The following is a 21,586-nucleotide window of genomic DNA, read 5'->3' as shown; positions in this document are numbered from 1 at the left end:
AATTATAACTGGATTTTTATAAAAAAAAAATTAACATTACACATTTACGAGTATAACAGTAAAATAAAACAAACACTTAAATCATGTTGTAACTTTCAGTTTTGTGTCGTGTTGTACGTTTGATTTTTTGTCAAGTGTGATCCATCGTCATTCGCGTTTGCCCTCCCCCAGGGGAAAAATAATTGAGCAAACTCATGGTTCATATCTAAACCCACTATCAAAATAATTAAATTTAAATGAGGGTACGACAGTGTGACACACAGTAATAGATGGTTCAGTGTATTTGGTAGTTGGTTATATATTTAGGGCCTTCTATTTATGTCGCCAGAAACGGTGATGCCAATTGTTCAAAATTATTACAGGGCATTATCCCGTGTCAGATCAATATCAAAAGAATATAACGGCGACATCAAATCCGTTGTTAATTGATGAACAAAAAAGGTATCATCTTGTATCGGCAGTTGTGACGCATTATCCAGACAGATACACAAATAGGTCAAGCAGAGTCGTTGCATGTGTGTTACCATTAAAGTATATTGTTTTCCTGATTGCCGATAACCACATGTCAGCAAAGTGTAAAATTAGAAAACAACAGGTAAATAAAACAAACACTGAAATTCAAAGCATGACCGGGGTTTACTTGATTGAGAGTAACCTGTCGTCGCAATTGGTGATTTCCAAGTTCATATGTGCGAGATTAACTACCACGTGACGTGTCCAACCAATCAAAACACGCATGTCATTAAACTTATTCCTGTGCCAGAAACTTGAAAGGGAAAAGTAAACAATGCATGCTGTGACTGTGGCGATGTAGAGATAGCATGTTACTGCAGTTTGCAGACCTAGTTCAAGTGGATTATCATTATATACTGATTGCGTTGTTGATATTATTCGATGACAAACGTCACAATCAAATTTATTAAACGAAATTTCAGCCGAGAGAAAAACAAAAAACCACACAAAAAAACCATGATCGAGCGATAAGGAGGGGGGTGGAAACCAGTGGTTTTGCGGTTCTCACTAGCCCGAACTTAAAAACCACTAGCCACGGGCGTCGGGCTAGCGGATTTGTCGAACTCTGAGTCTGTGACTTTGAAATGGTGAAATACCCTCTAAAATAGACTAAAACTCGACTGCATTACTACGTTTTAAAAAATATGAGAAATGCATTTTGTGATATTAAAAACACCAGGATGACCAAAAACACATTGAATGTATGAAAATGGATAATTTAAACAATAAACTAAGTAAAGTATGATTTCAGTTATCAAAAAGGGCTCTAATAGTAAAAAATATGCATTAAGTGTTTAAAAACTAGTGTATGTCCCTTAAGTAGCTTACTGCCTTCTGCCACACCTATTGTAAAAAATTATCCTTGATGGACTTGGGTTAAAACTTTCTAACTGGTATATACTTATAGATGTAATAATATATTGACATCCAAAAAAACCTTTATAAGGCTTGAAATTGTATTACAGAAAACCACCAAAAGGTACAGTGGATATGAAAGTATCATAAAGTTCAACAACTAAACGTCACAATGCACTTAAAAGTGTTTTAACCTTCTGACTACTGCAGGCGAGATATCTCGCCCGACGTCACGTCAGTCGATATACTGTACACTGTATACAGTGCATTCCCCAATTCATATTTCCCACCGTTTTGCACATGACACTCACCGGAAACGGAAATATAATTAAAGAAAAAAGATTTTTTTTTTCAAAATGGTGGCTTTTGTTTTGATTTTTTCAATTGAAAATACCTTGAAATTTTGAGTTCAAAAAGTGGTTTTCGGCAAGTATTTTCGCTTGACAACAATGGCGGCACGTCGCGGTCATTTTCAGGGATCGATAGCTGATTGTGACAGCTAATTTGATAATAAATTTGATCGTTTTACCAACAATGAAAATTACCAAATATTGCAATATGAATCTTAGTTCGGGTTTAAAAAAAAATTCAGGTCAGAAAACCACTGTTATCGGGAATAATGGACATAAATACTGGACAGCTGGCCACAAATGCCCGTAAATAAACACAACTTTTTCGATTTTTTGCCTAATTTTAATCACCATTAGCTGATCTAAAATAATAAAAATTACAAAAAAAGACACGAAAATAATACTTACCGATTCATATATGAACTTTATTTCATGTATTTATAAAACATTTAAGTGAATATATGTGAGTAAAAATTATAAACTTGTACCCACTCAACGTGGTTTTTGTTAAAAATTAATCCAGTAGTCTAAAGGTTAAAGGTGGTTTTTAAATTGGTTCTTTTTTATTAGCATATATATTTATCAAATTATTCAAATTTTACGTATGTAAAGTTTCTTTTGGACATCAGTATATATAATATACAGAAGCTAGTTTCCAAGTGAGAAGTTCATTTCATCACAGTTTGTTTACAACCAACTTCATTATCTTCCCTGACAGAGAACACATGTCTGTACACTCTTCACGGACTTAGCTCACACTAGTAAGTGAGGCAAGAGTCCATAAAAATTCCAACAAGTAATGTAAGATTACTTGACATTCCTGGACATTCAGTTAATAAAATGGAACAGCGGGAGTAGGACGAAGCCAAATAAAAACAGTGTGTTCATTAGTAGCTTTATTTTGTGGCCATTACTTGTAAACTGCCCCAGCACCACCATCAGTTGGAAATTTCATCATGAATCAGTTCAAATGTCTTCATGAATCATCACTTATAATCGGTTGGCACGAACCAATCAACTTTTCAATTATACGAACAGTCTGAATCACATGGCTGTTAACTGTCCGTCGTGCGACGGATTTCCGTTGTCAGAAAAATTGTGGAAATAATTTTTTCAGTCAGGTTTTTTTTTTTTTAAATGAGAATCACTTCGGCCGTTTTCGGTTTCCGTAATGTCAACCCGATCGCTTCGGACGTTTTCTTTGCCCCACTGACCCCCTTTAGGGACCCATCCCAGGGTATAAACTACTATACATTTTGGGGCCGGTGAACGGCCCCATTCCCCTAACGTAAATTCCCAATCCAATATCAAACTTTTCCCCAATTAGACCCTTCAACCCAACAGTTTTTCCCAATAAAGATTCCCAAAGTTGCTCTTATCGTGGACACTTGAACTCATAAAAATGTTTATAAATTTAGCTAATTGTATATTTTTTTTTAAAAAGACATTGAAAAAGTTTCGTTTTGGTTTTCCGATCGATTATGAACACGTGACGAACAACTCTGACCTGGATATGCAAATTAGGTGTATCCTGTTTTTATAGTCTGCTGTATCGTAGTTTTTAGTAATAATGCCTACATTGTCTGATATAATATATTTTTGGTAGAAGAATATAACTTTTTGTTTTAATCCATCCATTTGCGTTTACACATATTTGGGATCTATCGCAACACGTCCAATCCTAGTGGTATATGGACACGTTAAATTGTTATCTATCTATCCAATCCGCTATTTACGGATGTAGAAAGTAAAAGTATTGACTTAATGTGCATCCTGCACTACCATTTGCTGTGCTATTTTAAGCAGACGATCTTATTTTGTAAAAAGGTGTGTACATATGTTTCGTACTTTATTTTTCAGATATTTTATTATTTTTCAAAAAAATTAAAATCATGTTTGGTACGGTTTTTGTAATTAAACCCCCCTAAAAAAAAACGTTACTACAGTAGTTGTAAATTAAGTGAAAAAAAACCCCTAATTTAAATGTGCTACTCACTCCCTTTGAAGTAATGGCCGTACCCGATGTCACACCATGTGACGAACAGCACGTGCGAGTTTGAACACTGTTACAATGTAATAGTTCTGCTGGGAGATTATTAGATTGCGTATTATAGATATTGAGATTAAATAAAATTGATCCGGTGAAAAATTTACATTTGCCGACCAGCGGTATGTTACTTCTTTATTATTTACGATTGAATAATAGGGTCATTCGAGAACTACTCAACGTGCACTAAGGAGAGTAGGAATTATGAGATGTGTGACAAAACATAATTGGGTGTGTGTGTGTGTGTGTGTGTGTTATTGTGCAACATAATGTTAATTAATAAAGTATGCAACCAGTCATTGCCATTTTATTTTAAAAATATATGTATTACTAAAGACCCCAAAGTAAAAAATGACATGGTCACAAAACGTTACACGAGCGAGAGGGGTATTAAAACTGCAAGATTTTGCGTTACGTATTGATAAATGGACACAAAGATCAACAAAGGACTATTCAACGTTAGCGTAATGCAGTATCAGACATTGGCTTTTACCCCAATTTTTAACGACCATAATGAATTTGCAATAAGACTACGGCGACCCGATGTAAATGTATTTGAATATTTGATTTGCCGTCCATTAGCAGGCGGTCAAGCCTAAATAAATAATATCAAGTAATAATGCAAACTTTAAAAAAAATGTCCGTAGCTTGTGAAAGAACACCCCAGCAAATGTCAGCCTAATAGGACTATTTTTATTAATATAGGTTCACTGCAGGACCCATCAAATTAATGTTTTTGTCCAATAACAAAAAAAATAACAGGGTTTGGGTTGGGAGAAATACATGTTTAAAGTGGACTACAATTGTCATGTAAAACACTACCATTTTGAATGGTGATATAATCATGACACTGACATCCGCCATCTAAACCCTCAACCAGGGCAATGCCCTGTACCTTGAAATTTCAGTCACAACATTTTACTTTTGTTAACAGCCATGGAATCATATGATCTTCTCATGGATTTAAATTACCAGGACCGTGCATCCACCTACTGATGGGTTATTTTAATGCATGCTTTTATGAGGTTTACTGCAAAAATTCGGAAAAGCCTGATGTTGATGTGATCGTAGGGGGATCATACATTTTTAACGGCACATCATCCACACAAAATGCATCAAATTGTGATTAAAACTGAGTCAGAGGATGTGTGACGAACACTCATGGACATATGGAAAGGGTACAATAAGTTTATTAGGAAAATGTTTTTTTGCATGTGATGGATGACGAATGGGAAAACTGTACATATGGAAAGCCAGCCTCAATCTAGTTATTATATCACAACCAATGGTCACATATGCGACCAAATCAGTGGCAATGTAGAAGAAAACAGCTGTTGCCAGGGAAACACAGTTAGAACATTGACATGCTTCAGTTTTGTTTTAATCAAACAGATGTTTGGCTGCCTAATGGGGACCATTTAAATATTCAGGGATCACCCTACATGCAACGTTGCCAAATTAGCCATTACAAAGCAGCTATAGCATTTCAGCATTTGGCTATTGCATTCAGCATTTGGCCTTTACACTGTGATTTTACATAAATATATATAAATATTTTCATATAATTACCATTTGTGACACCCAATAACCGATGTGTATTTTTGTACTGGGGTGTCTTTAAACATTCATTCATTCAGCATTTGGCTAATAAAATGTTGTTTAAAACAGCCATTTTAAAATAACTGTCAGGAAATTCTGTTCTATTTTTTTTAAAGTGTGAGCCCTCAGATATGGCTGAACCCATTCCACAATTTTTTTTTTATTAAGACCAGCATAATTGGATGTGTACTACACTTGACTGTACTTGTCCTACATGCTAGAGTTAATGTAGAGCACCGAGTCGTTTTGTTATCTCGATATTGTAGAGACCAAAGCAACAAGTTTCAGATGTCGGTGCTTCAAAATACACTGTAACACATAACAGTTGTTGATGAAAATTATGACAATTACTTGACCTTGAGATCTCTTTGGCTCTTAAGATTACAAAGGTCATGAGAAAAACGTCCGACTGTATATTTTTTGCCTGTACCACCATCATGTAGATGGGTTACCACATTTTAGGCAGGGCTCGAACTTAACGACGTCACTGACTGCAGTTACCGTCTTTGAGATATAAGTTGCCATGGGTAGACAGCATTATCAATGGCACTTTTATCTACCAATATTTAACATTTGCACGTTGGAAATATGTCTACATACAGCAAATTAACCTTTCAGTCAGGTTTATTGCTGCAAATGTCACTTTTAAAAAAAATTGCCATAAGCAGGCTCAAAATTGCATGGCAATCATTTTTTTTAATTGCTATGGGAGACAAATTCTTAAGTTCGAGCCCTGTTTAGGTACCTGATAGCAAGTACTCTGTGATGTCATAAAAAATAGAAATGGAAATAAAAATTTACCCTGCTACATATTACTGTCTGATATGAATGACTGATGACCTAAACAAGTTGATACCGAAGCCTAAGAATGCTGCAATTCCATCTTAAATATTAACACCATGCATGCATTAACTAGTAGCTAGTATTAATGCAAAGTTACCAACATGCACACTCGGTTGGGAAGCATATATTCTTTGTAATTTTATACCAATTTTGTTTTGATTAAACAAGCTGTGAAAAATGGCTTGCACTGCCAATTAATGACATCTCTGGTTCTATCTAAAACCATCGACACACCAAACAGCCAAAGTGTGTCTTGGACAGAACTCTATTGGAGAAGTCAGTGATTCGAATTCCAACCTACAGCATGGTTTTCATGTTAATTTTCAACCCTGTAGCAGATGGTAACAGCCGCCTAAAATTTCCAATATGAAATTTTTAAACTATGCTCAAATAAACTTGGTATGCCAGGAACTGAATACTGATCTAGTCAGATACTATTTCACATGCAGAATCATCCAGTAAATCCATTTTGAGTGGAAATCAAATCTTAAATCATAATGTTTGTTTTGTTTAATGACACCACTAGAGCACATTGATTAATTAATCATCGGCTATTGGATGTTAAGCACTTGGTAATTCTGACATGTAGTCTTCAGAGAGAACATATGTTTCCAGTAGCAGCATGGAATTGTTTATATGCACTTTCCCATAGACAAGCCAGCACATACCATGGCTTTGATATTTCTTTGGGCACTGGTTGGGATGGGCAAAAAACCCAATGGGTCTGCAGATGTCGTCCAACCCTACAACCAAGAGCACTCCAGGCAACACCTCTACCGACTGAGATAGTGTGAGGACAAAAAACAAATCACAAATCACTTAATTCAAATGTGGACAAACCCCTTGGAAGCAATTTCATACTGAATTTATTACAAAATAAGCAAAACTAGTTGTCATTGCACTGGTTCTTACACAGGTTATATTTAAACCTGATTCAGATGCCAACACCTTTTAACAATTGCTGAACGGTCTTGTGTGCATGATGCTATTCATTGCACATAACTTGCTGTATTCATTAACGGTGGCATCACTTGTGTGGATGTTCACCGATCTGGTTCTGTATAAGTTGGGGCGGCATTTAGCTCAGTCAGTTGAGTGCTCGCCTGAGGTGCTTGCATCGTAGTATCAAACCATCTTGCTGGATCCATTTAACTGATTGGGTTTTTTTTCCCCGTTCCAATCAGTGCACCACAACTGGTCAATGGCTGTGGCGTGTACTTTGCTGTGTGTGGGAAAGTGCATATAAGAGATCCCTTGCTGTATTAGGAAAAATGTAGCAGGTTTCCTTTGATGACTACGAGTCAGAATTACCAAATCTTTGACATGCAGTGTAAACTGATGACGAGTGTGTTCTGTATTGTGATTGGTTAATTACATTATTTTTCCAGGATCAAATTAAAATAATACCCGGAAAGCTAATGACATCATTAGAAAGTGATGTTATTAGCAATTGGAACAGGCCAAGTCGACGGTTCAAGTGTCTACAGTTAGATTGTAGCCAGGGTTTTTTTTCTCTCAAGAAATACCAAATATGCAGTTAGTTCCGTAGAAAAATGATTCAATTTACAATGGACATAACCATATGGAGGTTTTAGATTTGCAAGTGTTACTGTCTATTTGATCCTGCAAATGTTTAATTTTTAACCTCAGGCTAAAGCCTTCGTTCAAAAATTACATCTGCAGGATCAAACAGACAGACAATAACACACGCAAATCTAAAAACTCCATATGGTTATCTCCTAAATAGCCGATGATTAATAAAGCAATGTGCTCTAGTGGTGTCATTAAATAAAACAAATTTTAACTTTGTACTAGTTGTAGCATACAACTTTTACAAGTCACCATTATTAGTATGGTTTTGGGTCATACCGGTACTCATGAAGTGCAGTGAGTTTTATTTACAATTTTAAGCCTCTTTCAAACTGAATTTAATCCATGAATAACGCTATAAACAAGAAATGTAAGAATCAAAGGTTAAACCACAGGATGTAGATTAAGTAATACTTACTAATGCATATTGCAGCTAACAAGCGGACGGGAATTTCTGGTGGATCACAGTCTGGGAAAATAGGCTGAAGAGCGTAATAGGCAAACGTAAGAGCCACTATTGCTTGGGCGGTCGGACGAATTATTATTAAATTAACCTGAAATGGAAATAAAATAGAAATCAGTTTTGTGGCAAAATAAATCAAATGTATTTAATACTGATATGGAAATGAAATTTACAAAAAGTAGTTCCACAATCTGCAAAATTTTGAAGTGTGTGTGTGTGTGTGTATGTGTGTGTGCGCAGCTATTTTATTAAAATGTAAATTTTTATTTGTTTGTCTGAAATCCATAAAAAGTATTTGATGAGAAAAACACACCACTAGATTTATCTATAAAAAGTACTGTACCAGTATCTAAATGTTTGAGCTACTATTGTCAAACAGATCTATTTCTTTTCGTCAAATTGTTTTCTGACAAAAAGCCTATATAAGGTCAGTTATCTCACCGTATAGGGAGCTATTACTCCTGCTCCCCAACATTCCCCTGAGAATAGTTCAAGGAGTTATTTTTAGCATGTGAATTAATAATACATCAATATATAATAATATCACAAATGACTCTCTCATAATCTTTAACATCATGACAATGCCATACAAACTGTATGCATGTGACATCATTAGAGATGGAGTGTGGACTCTATAAAGTTATAAGTACATGCATAGGTCTCCAAGGTCTCCTGGCAAAAAAAGTCCCCAATCAAGTACAAAGAAAAGTCAAGACACATACCCATAGCTGCAGAAATGCTAGGAAAGGTCCAAAAGCTTCAAGAATATAGGCATAGTCCCCTCCAGATCGGTTGATGGTCGTTCCCAGTTCCGCATAACACAAGGCACCAATCAGAGACAAGAGACCACAGCCTGTCCACACTATTAGAGATACACCAACCTGAAAAACAACAAGAAGAAAGAATAATTCAGTTCTCTAAGCCACTGTACCTCAGCTGAAGGCACCTTAAAGGTACAGACCCTAGTTTCAGCCCTTGAAAATGGACACTACGTTTAGCTAATTCTACAAAACTGTTACACATCTGGATACGGTTACCTCAGCCATACTATAATCCAACCCATCATAGACAGGTGTACATAAAAACTGCTCCAATAGTGAAAAATATACTTTAGTGTTTAAAACATAGGGTCTGTCACTTAAAGCAAATATTTCACCCTTTAATTCACGGTTCGCATTTTACCACTGCCGGTGTGCTAAAAACAATTGGCCATTTTCAATGCCAGGAAAATACTTTGGTGCCCTATCTGGTTTGGCAATGTACTATTGGTAATATGATAAAAGGCATCTGTGATAAACAGTTTGTTTTGTTTTGTCCAGAGCATTATCAGTGAACTTGTTATAATCTGGATATGTTGCATAATATTACAATCACGATGTTTTGTACTCCACTTCAGGAACAAAGGCACGGTTTACAATGACATAATATGCAATCATGGAATGTATCTTTGACCACTTGCTTAGAATGGAGGGATGGATGAATTAACAAACATTCTAAGAGAACTGCTAAAGTAATACATGTCAAGGTAAATTTAGTTTTTAAAATCGTGATTAGTGATAGTTCTAGTCATTTGAAAATTTATTAACACTGTTTAGTGTTTAAAATTGTGTAGCGATCTCTGAAACTTGTGTAGCAAATCACGACATGATACTAAACAAAATGTTCCATGCATGTCCCTTACTGTGAAAAATGGGTAAATTGCCATAAAAGTAAAACTCAACATCTGTAACAGTACATCATAAGGGGCGGGACGGAGCCCTGTGGTAAAGCGTTTGCTTGATGTGCAGTCGGTCCAGAATTGATCCCCGTCGGTGGACCCAAGGCTGTGGTATGTACTATCCTGTCTGTGGGATTGTGCATATAAAAGATCCCTTGCTGCTAAAAAAAAAAAGAGTAGCCCATGAAGTGGCGACAGCGGGTTTCCTCTCTCAATATCTATGTGGTCTAACGCCATATAACTGTAAATTAAATGTGTTGTGTGAGTCATTAAATAAACATTTCCTTCCTTCCAGTACATCCTAAAGCTATACACAAAATTTTAGCTCAATATCTTGAGGCATTGTGAAAATAAGTCCCGAAAAGTAAATGTGAGGCAAAAGCAACTGTGTAGACAGACAGAGGGACAGACAGACAGAGGGACAGACAGACGGTGATAAAACCTATAGTCCCACCCCACCCCCGGGCGGTATGATCCAAAACATTAATTACTAGTAATTACACAGCACTGGAGATCAATAAAAGTGATTGATCTTATGACCCCTCACACCTTAGACAAGACGTCACCATCAGTTATAAGGCTGGTAGGTACTATGTTCACAAGCTGGTACTGGCTCCCATCCAGAGCGAGTTTAACAACTCAGTCAGAGTCAATAGGTAGGTGTACTTAAGGCCACTGCACCACCTTCTCTCTTATTAACCACTAACCCATTGTCCTGAACAGACAGCCCACATAACTGAGGTGTTGCCAAGGACTATGTGCTTGAACCTCAACTAGATATGAAAACAATTATAAATAAAAGAAATGAGATGAAACCTAAGCAAGGTTTTTTTTCCACTATTGCTCCCTTGAAGGGAGGTCTGGTCAGGTCAGACTCTTTCACACACCCCCCATAAAACCCCCAAAAATAAATAAATGTGGGTTTTTTTTTAATATGCATGAACCTTACTTGGAATTAATTAATATGGCATGTTACGGTACATGTATCCATCTTCCCAGTAAGGAGGTCATACATCTTTAATTAGTAAAACATGTTCCACATCTCATGTAATTGTATATGAGGAAAATCTGATTGTTATTGTGTACAGTGGTGACCGATATTTGTGCCAAAATTGACGCAGAGCCAAGATTACATCAATGCCCAAACCGTGACTAGAGCGCTGTCAACAGCTATTCTTGAAAAATCATTGGTCAAATGTAAAGTTATGAATTCTTGAAAAAATCATTGGTTGAGTGTAAAGTTATTGTTGAAAAATCATTGGTCAAATGTAAAGTTAGTCTTGAAAAAATCATTGGTGAAATTATTTAAAGTTATTGTTGAAAAATAACTGGTTAGATGTAAAGTTATTAAAGTTATTCTTTAAAAAATTATTGGTTAAACGTAAAGTTATTCTTAAAAAAAAAATCTTAAATTATTAGTTACAAATCAACAGTTATTCCTGAAAATATTATTAGTTAAAAAGTAATATGATAACATATGTTATATTTTTATGAATAAGAGGCACCAAAATAAGCAATTTATATCTGGTACCCATGTACATATTGACACTACAAAATACAGACCCGGTAACCTATAAATTACAACACATTAGTTTTTCTGTCAGAAAGAAATTTTTGGGTATGGCACTGTGGAATTAAATGCAACCACAGTCAACAGGGGGGGAGGGGGGGGGACCTCCCCCAGAAAGAAAATGAGTTAAGTTTAGGGTTAGGGTTAAGAAAATCATACAGAAATGATGAGAGTAATTAATTTTGTCAAAAGGTTAACTTAAAAAAAAAACAATCTGCAAAACAATTTGGGTATGGCACCATACGTTTTACCCTTTGGCAGAAACCCTGACGTCACGTGTATAAAATTTCCAATATTATTATAAAAATCCCTCTACAGACACTGATAAGTACTTTGTTATTCATTCATGTCACTGTTGTAACTGTACTGATCAATACTGTATACATAAATACAACTGATCAAAATGTAGGTGGTGTAGAGAGAACAAAGTATCTTATTGACACGCGGTGACCTACATGTACTGGTAACCTGGACAACCCATCTCCACTTATTTCAAAGACTGAACAACATCCTGTCAAGAGGGGGTTAGGTGGAAAGAAAAGGGGGGAAAAGTGTCCATTTTAGTTTTTTTAAAACTTGTCCTTTTTTTTTTGCTAGAGAAGAAAAGAAAGAATGAAATGTTTTATTTAACGACGCACTCAATACGTTTTATTTACGGTTATATGGCGTCAGACATATGGTTAAGGACCACAGATTTTGAGAGAAAACCTGCTGTCGCCACTTCATGGGCTACTCTTTCCGATTAGGGCCATTCCGTGGTAATGATTTAAGCCAGGACGTGACATTCTGACTCTTATGATCTCCTTAACTAAAAATCCTTTTTAAATGGAAATGCAGTTTTATCATTTATGGGCTCATTACATATAGTAGTATTAGCATGTCAGGCCTAATTTAGTTTTTTGTAAAAAAAATTGACTTATAAAGTGAAAAGTAAAATGTGCCAGGACGTGACAAAAATGGACATGACTTTTTTTAACATTGCAGTAAATTCCAAAACTCTGCTCTCCTGGTAGAATGTTTGCTTATTGAAATACACTGTTTAACACAATATCCAGTCTATTTCTAAATGGCATATAGCAATTTACTAAAAAAATATTCTTTATGATGTAACATACTTTTTAAAATTTCAGTACAAGCCAGGACGTGACTTTTTGTCCAGTTCACTTATACAACTAATAAATGATATGTATATCAAATAATACTAATGAAACACTGTTAGTTTATGAAAGCAATGATATTTACTGGTTTTAAGTATTTTTATCATCAAAATAATGCATAAAATCCCAAATAATTGATCTGTTATGCAAAAAAAAAAATTCTCATACAATATTCATATAATATACTTTTATAACCCGTAACAATATCATTTGTCAACAAGATTGCTTATCCTGATGTTGCTAAGTCTGGTGATTTTTGTCCTACCTGTACAATACATGTACAAACTAAAAAGATGAAGTATCTACCGTAGGTGTTACTTTTTCGTTGGCTGCAGCATCACTTTTGCATTTAGCTCAACATTGATTGTACAAATGTAGCTTCATTTCTTATAAATCACAAGTGACATGTCCTGCATCAGTAAAGATTCATTTATAGTTCCATCTATGAATGTTCTCCTCAATGCACGTCAAAATTTGTTTTTCAATTTTATTATTTAAAAATTTTAATTTAATGTTTTGAAGTTTGATTTTTTAAAAATGTTTTAAAAACATTTTTAATATGCATTGAGATGGATATCTACAGATGCACTATCAATGACACTGAATAAGTTTATGGTAGGCAAGACATTTAATTCTGAAAAATTCTTGTTTGCAATTTACCACATGTTTTAGAATTAAAATATATTATATTTTGCCTTTTGCTGGTATTTTTATGATCATCTGATTTAATTGGAATTCAAAATATGAACCCCAGTCAGTATAGAAATTAGTTTTTGGACAGTTTCTTCTTTCTGTTTATCATTATCTGATAGGCCAAACTGTCAACAATGTATATTAATATAAACTGTTGATGGTTGACAATAGCAAAAATCTCAACAACACAATTGATTTGAATTCCTCCAACCCAAGTTTTATGATCAACATGTATCTTTACCAATTACATCCTTCACTGGAGAAATGTTGGTTTATATATTCTAATTCATGTTTGGATGGACCCGTATCTGCCAAGGAATAAACTTAAGATTTTAGCAGAACATTCTATTTGAACAATTGATACAATATTTATTGTATGTGTACACCAGTTTGGATTTACAAAATGAAAAATTTAGTATAAATACAATATTCCTTAAATTGGTAGATTATCAATGATTCATTGTTTGGTCAAAACATAGAAGCATAGAATTGATAATAGTATTTTTTTTATCATAGTATTTTTTTATCTACATAAATCCACGTTAAATATTCGAACATGCTCCCCCGAACGTCCACTTTCTCTGTTTCTGATTCTTAATGGAGTCTTTGGAGAAAGCAAAAATATTGAAAATAAAAGTAATTTCTTTTAGGTACATGTGCATTATCTAGTCAGTTTTGCCAATTTCTTTATATAGAGAGATTTAATACATTTTTAATCTTTACTAAATTTAACCTGCCATCTTGAATGTCATTCCTGGCTCAAAGTTTGAGGTGGTTATTTTAATCATTTAATACAGTCAGTCATCATTATACCTTTTATTTATACTTGGAACATTGAGAAGGAGGAGGATTAAAAAGGATTTTTATTTCTGAAAAATAGTTTTTAAATAAAACTAACTTTTATATTTCAAATCAGCCAGGACGTGACATTATATATTTTGAAAAATAATTTAATATACTAATTATGATATGAAAGAAGGCAAAGTAGTATTTTCATCATATGTAGTATATTTTAGATGTGATGTCCTGATACCTAATTTTTAAATTTGACATAACATAAAAAAATGTCACGTCCTGGCTTACAAAAATTCTTTTTTTTAATAAAACCGGCATTAAAACCCATAAAACTTAAGTAAATTGGCCATAAAAGTATATTTGTATGTCTTTAAGGGTGTTAACTTTAAGTTATAATAAAAATTTAGTTTAACTGATCATTTTGAAATTTCCACACCCATGGACCAAATACCATGGAATGGCCCATTAGCAGCAAGGGATCTTTTATTTGCGCTTCCCACAGGCAGGATAGCACAAACCATGGCCTTTGTTGAACCAGTTATGGATCACTGGTCAGTGCAAGTGGTTTACACCTACCCATTGAGCCTTGCGGTGCATTCACTCAGGGTTTGGAGTCAGTATCTGGATTAAAAATCCCATGCCTCGACTGGGATTCGAACCCAGTACCTACCAGCCTGTAGACCGATGGCCTAACCACGACGCCACCGACAGGATATGCACTTAGGATTTTTTTTGACTGGCCAATCGGGCCACTCACAGCAACATTTGAATCGCCCATACAACTTTTGAATGGCCCGCGACCGAATTTCGTTTTGAATTTTTTAAACTTAAATTGCACTTTAAAAACATGTTATCATATCATACAAACAATAATAACAACACAAAAGAAGGAAACAGAATTTGTTTTAGTTTTACTACAAACTGTTGTAATTAAATTCTAATTATTGTGTTGTCACGGGACCCACACAATCAAACATCTGGAATGTTTTACCAAGGTTCGGTCTACCTACGAATACATTTACGTGGTCGAGGTTTTCCAAATACATAATCAAAACCGGCCGAGGCATTCCGAATGGTTCTAGACTGTTCGATATACTGGGGAAGTGGTCGCTATTATGTCCTATATGGGTTTGGTTGTGCAGATATTAACAGGAAACCAGTTGAACTAAAAAAAATAATAACTTTCCGATCTCTTACAAAATTAGTTATTTGCATTTTGATACATAATACAATATGCGGAAAGTGCACACCCTGCACCGTTGCTAGAGAAGAAGACCCTATATTACTGTTACTATGATGCCATGATTAATGTTGCAATTTCATCATCAATCATTGATTATAATTGATTTACACCAACCACTAATTTTTTTGTATTTTATACATCAAATAATCAATCCTTACATCTTCACACTGAGCCATAGGCATAGGAAGATGGCAATAGTTGGGGGTGGGGGGGTAGGGTGCAGCTATATACTAATTTCAAGTATGAGAAGGCAATGCAATATCTTCAAAGTTGGGTGTCCAGTGCCCCCTACCACCCCCACCTCCCAACATCTATGTGAACTATTAAAACTAATTTGAGGGGAGGAAAGTGGAGTGACACTGGATTGTGATCCGAGTGCAGGCGCGGATCCAGAGGGTCTAGACACCCCTGCTCAGGACAACAATTTTTCTGTCCATTTATTTTAATGAATGAGTAAGTGAATGAATGAATGTTTAACGACACCCCAGCAATTAGTTGCATATGACCCCCCTGCAAAGATTTCTGGATCCGCATCTGTACCAACTTTAAGACTAATGGGTTAATATAATAACTATTAACTGTTATATTGACTTATGGATGAAAGAAATAGAATGTGTGTTTAATGACACCTCAGCACATTTTCAAACAGTGATTATGTGGTGTCTAACATATCGTTATTTCAACACTTGGGCTGGGAGACAGGCTGCAAATCTGCTACTGCCACAGGCTACTCCCGCCAAAAAGGTTAGGTTTAATGTGCACATTCAAAACAAGCTGCTATAGTGCATGCCTGTCATAAGCACAGGTGTCGGCCTGGGCCGGCTCTTCCGTCCAGGACAGGAAACGGGTTTGGGGTGGGTGGGAAGAGAGGACCGCCTGTGCTGGCAAGTACAAAAGAGCACCAGCAGCCTGGCCAGTGTCGGTAGCAGGCGGGTGCCTGTGATGGAACATGCTCTTATCTTTTCGCCTGTGGCGATGTTAATTGTTTTAGAGGGCCGTGTGCAGCTTGGTTACGTAATTCCCCCGCACGACGGTGGTAGTCCTGCATCCCAATATGCACTTAGACCAGGTGGGCACAGTGGTTACGTAATACCTCCAGTAGTTCGGTTTACAACCGGGGTATTTCTAGCGACCTGGCGACGGTCTGTCTGGCCATCTAAGAAAATATACCGTCTTGGTCGCTGTGGAAAAATACACATCATAAGATTCGGTCCCGCGTACTGTCTCCGGACCAGTCTGGGATTTTTATAATAAATAGCTAGGATTTTAGATATATCGAGGAGAAACATTGGAAGTATCCAGGGGAACGGACGTGGTCCAACTGAACGAACTATATCAGTTCAGACCGGACTTGGAAAATACATATTTCTGCTCTGTTGTATAACCTTGATGTGATTGATGTGACTTTAAATTTTTTAATACTGTATTATACCAATATTCTTTAGACAGTGTCTCCGGTAATCTGACGAAGTAAATTGTAGGCTTCACTGTTCTTATATTTTTATACGAGTATTTGGTAAGATAAAGCTTAGCCGGTCATCCTAGAGGACCTAGGTAAACAGTAGGTTATTGTCTTTATTGTGATATGTACCAGTATTAATTCTGTATTACAAGGTTACTGAATGAGTATTTAAGGGTTAATTAAAAATTAACCAGTTAGGAATAGAGTTGTAATTCCTTTATTAATTAAGTTCCCCTGACAGCGTTTCTCAATTATCACACGTGTGTGTGTTGTATCACGGTGAAGTGATTAGAATATTGTGTAAACTAGACACCTAGTGATTAACTAATTAAGTGATTAGCTCTGGGTTGTTATTATATTGTTGTTGTTAATTAACTACTGCGGCAAGTACATTTGTCAGCGTTAGAGTTAATACAGATTCCAAAGTGTATTGTGTTTTGTTGTGTTTTCTAGTGAACTAAACGTGCTACATATATATATTTATATAAGATCTTATCTGATTACTCCTAGAGCCGGGCCACTCGGGTAGTAGCCTGCCCGATACAGATAGATCTAATAGATATACAGTTAGGAGAGATATTTGGATAATCGTGTTTTATTCAGTTACGGGTATGATAGGATCCCCGTGACAGTGCCAAAAGCTGCAAGTGATCTATTATATGTATTTCCCCACAGATAGGGAAGTTCATAACACAGTCTTTGATGTACCAGTTGTGGTGTACTGTCTGGGATAGAGGGGTAGGGGATACATGTAGTTCACTGTGGGCGATTGACCAATCCTACCTCATTCACAAGTCAATTGAGTTTATCAACAACGAACATGTATAAATATTTGAATGGGGGGGGAGAGGTGACAAACACATTTTTTTAAAACACATTTATCGTCCGGGGGGGGGGGGGGGGGGGGGGGGGGGGGGGGCAGAAATGGCCCTCCTTCAATTACACTTCTTTTTGGCCACTGTTATATATTTTCCTATTGTGCTATAACATTTAATAATGTGGCTGGCTTGACTCCCACCCCCATATGTAACATCCTAGCTACACCAGACTAGTGTTTTTGAGGAGTTATGTATACATGTGTTTAGCAGGACCATTCAAGTCAATTTTTGGGGGTTTTAGGGAGGGGGGCATAAGCTCTCGCTCCCCTCTAGTTTCTGTAGCACTGTTATCCACTGATTGAGCTGCATAGACCCTACACATGGGCGTACATGGGGGGGGGGTCGACCGAACCCCCCCCCCCCCCCGAAATCGCTTTTTTTTATAATTTAATATATCTGACATTGATATCTGACATTATTATATTTACTCAAAATAGAAATATATGCCCAATATCTCTGCAATCTATTTTGGAACCCCCCTTTTCAAAATCCTATGTACGCCCGCCCATGCTACACCTTCAAGCTGGTCAGATGATGCAACACTCCTGCAACACTGTCAACAGACAATGCACAGGAAATGTTTGACAGTTTTAACAGATGTCATTTATAAGAAAGAAAATATTTTTAGTATGAAGAAAAATTCTGATGTATTTATATTTTAAGCTGAATACTTACCGATCCTGTATTTTCTAAGACACCTTTCGGACTGACGAAAATGCCAGACCCAATAATAGATCCGATGATAATGGCACATCCGTTTAAAAGAGTGATTTTTCGTTTTAGTTCCACTTTGGTGTCATCAATCTCTACTTTGGGTTCATTTCCATTAGTAGAATTAACGGAGTTGATATCCTTTCTCGTCATAACTGCTAAATGTCAACTGTCCTACATGTATCGAGAAAGTAGTGACAGCTACACCAACTACCGCGCCAGCTACACGTGGATATCTGCTACACAAATATCTTCCTTGCCGCTAAGTGTAAATTACCGGTATCCAGGTCGAGGGTGGTACTGCGCAAGCGCAAATGATACTAACACAATAAATAGGCCTATCGAGTCATTGTATAAACGAAATAAATTAACACAGTAAACAATAACAATAACAAACAGTGATGTATATTTTTATTGAAGCGAAAGACTAGAAATGTTTTGGGTTTTTTGTTGTTATTTTTTTTTTACTCATTACTTTTAGTTTGGTCATTATTATCGATATACAAAATAATTTTCTTGTACTCGCGAGCGATTTGATTCGAGGATCATTCGGTGCGCGTAAAAAAAAAAAGGAGCGATTTTTAAAAACACGCGTTTTGAAGTTGGATGGAGGTTATTCAAAGGGATCTATTCCAAATAAAACACCACAGTTACTTTAACAGTTCAATATGATTTATATTTATTTTGTACAAATAATGAACCATTGCAAGATACGTTCGGCTGGCTTCGTTTACAAACTTACATTAATGGTTGTAGGAACCGCCGAGTAAAATTTCACGCAGATAGAGCGGGAGCGGGAGTGCTATTTTATAAAACGAGCTTGGGAATTATTCCCGAACTCGTTCCGTATGGCACTCCAGCTCATGCAATAAGCTATTATATCCACACACACACACAGACACACACACACACACACACACACACGAATCGCCCGCAACTTGCAAACTTGTCACGATACGTTCTGACTCCTGAGCTATCGAGTCATCATTATTTTTTTATTTTTTTAACGACACCACTAGAGCACGTTCATTTATTAATCACTGGCTATTGGATGTCTGACAAGGGACAAGGGCATTAAAAAATAAATTACAATCTTTCTACAAAAGTGTTTGTTTTTATTTTTGTGTGATCTGCTTTGCCTACAGTATCTTGAAATGACAAGTGACCATAGGAGTACGGGCTCCCATTTTTGCAGGGGCAGGCTGGTTTTGGCCCGAATTAAACGAAAATGCCCGAATCTGGATGACAACTATTTATTCATATTCAAATAGCTATGAGGGTTGTACATAAACGAATCACAACGCATTTTTGCATACAACTAATTTTGAGGGTAGAATGATGGAAATACATTGTAAAAAGGTCTCAGGTTTGCACATTTTGCCCGAATATTTGTATAATGTTTTGCACTAGGTGCACCCTACGCTTATACAAGTGGAAGGTGGTTTCGGTATAGCAGACTTGCCACGATGCGTTCTGAGCTATCGAGGCATCCATAAAATGGATGCTCTTTAACTCAACCACATGCATGGGGCCTACAAGTTACGCGGTCGATCCCGCTTACGTGCATAAAACAGTGGGTAATCCTGGTACTGTCTAGTATATATTGATGTATGAATATCTATGTATTTTATGTACGTCGAGGTTGACTATTACATACATAGATATTAACGCACTCAGTGGATCCGTTGATGGCGCAGCTCGATTGTCAGATGCTTGTGCGATCTACCAATGGCTACGCTAATTACAGATCCATTGCTGGCGCAGTGCGATCAATCGATGCTTGCTCGATCGACCGACCGACGATTGCGTTATTTATCAATGGCTACGCCAATGATGGCACAATGTGATCTATCGATAGCGCATGACATATAGATGTATGAATGTCTTTATACGTGTTACGCATGTTACACAACATACGAATACAGAGCATCAGTTTTGGTATTGCTGCTTTGGAGTCCGGGTCAACACCCGGAGTATTGGTATATGCAGGAGTTTATATTGGGCTGGGGTGGTGGTGTGCATACTTACTATGATTCATGGGTAAGGGCAAAAGGCAAATCTAAAAAATAATAGAAAGTTAGTGGTTGGAGGGAAGACGTCATTGGGAAGGGGTGGGGGCATGAATTCTGTTGCCCCACTGGTTTCATTGGATGGCGTGACTTTGAAGTCTGGGTCAACACCGAAAGCATTGGCATATCCAGGATTTTATAATGAGCTGGGGTGGTGGGTGATGGTGCCCATACACAATATGATTCATGTTACAGGGCAAAAGGCAAATATGAAAAATACTAGAAAAGTAGTGGGTGGGGGGGGGGGGGGGGGGGGGAGAGAGAGAGAAAGACGTGTCATTGAGATGGGGGGGGGGGGATGAATACTAGTGATCTTCACTTTCATGCCAGACATGGACACCACCATACATTGCATCCTAAAGACTACTGACCTTGACCTCTTCGTGCCAAACATGGACAGTACCATACATTGCATCCTGAAGATTACTGACCTTGACCTCTTCGTGCCAGATATGGACACAACCATACATTGCATCCTGAAGACTACTCACCTTGACCTCTTCGTGCCAGACATGGACACTACCATACATGGCATCCTTTAGATTACTGACCTTGACCTCTTTGTGCCAGACATGGACACAACCATACATTGCATCCTGAAGACTAGACCTTGACCTCTTCATGCCAGACATGGACAAAAACATACATTGCATCCTGAAGATTACTGACCTTGACATCTTCGTGCCAGACATGGACACCACCATACATTGCATCCTGAAGATTACTGACCGTGACCTCTTTGTGCCAGACATGGACACCACCATACATTGCATTCTGAAGACTACTAACCGTGACATTTTCATGTCAAACATGGACAATACCATATATTCATGACATCCTGAAAACACAGAGATGGCAGGTGGGGCTGGGCACCCACACTGTCTGAGTCATGTTATGGGTCAACAGGCAAAAACAAAAGGTGGTCAGAAACAAAAAGTTATGATTGGGGTGAAGCATGGACTCCATGGACACCACCACTATATACCCTGAAGGCCTTACTGATCCGGACCTTCATGCCAGACATGGACACC

General features: G+C 36.9%; 1 protein-coding gene across 1 annotated transcript in view; it reads right to left on the bottom strand.

Moving 5' to 3' along the window:
- The window catches only part of LOC121388763 (large neutral amino acids transporter small subunit 2-like), a 49,706-nt gene extending 30,960 nt beyond the window's left edge, over positions 1 to 18,746 (bottom strand). The window contains exons 1-3 of the mRNA XM_041520256.1: positions 18,451 to 18,746; positions 8,983 to 9,141; positions 8,216 to 8,351 (exon numbers count right to left, since the gene is read on the bottom strand). Coding sequence (XP_041376190.1) covers positions 8,216 to 8,351; positions 8,983 to 9,141; positions 18,451 to 18,639 — 484 coding nt within the window. The 5' untranslated portion in view covers positions 18,640 to 18,746. The remainder of the gene's footprint in view (positions 1 to 8,215; positions 8,352 to 8,982; positions 9,142 to 18,450) is intronic.
- Positions 18,747 to 21,586: the final 2,840 nt, after the last annotated feature.

This window comes from Gigantopelta aegis, chromosome 14, assembly GCF_016097555.1.
Source record: "Gigantopelta aegis isolate Gae_Host chromosome 14, Gae_host_genome, whole genome shotgun sequence".
NCBI lineage: Eukaryota > Metazoa > Mollusca > Gastropoda > Neomphalida > Peltospiridae > Gigantopelta > Gigantopelta aegis.
This window is presented reverse-complemented; position numbering and strand designations above follow the sequence as displayed.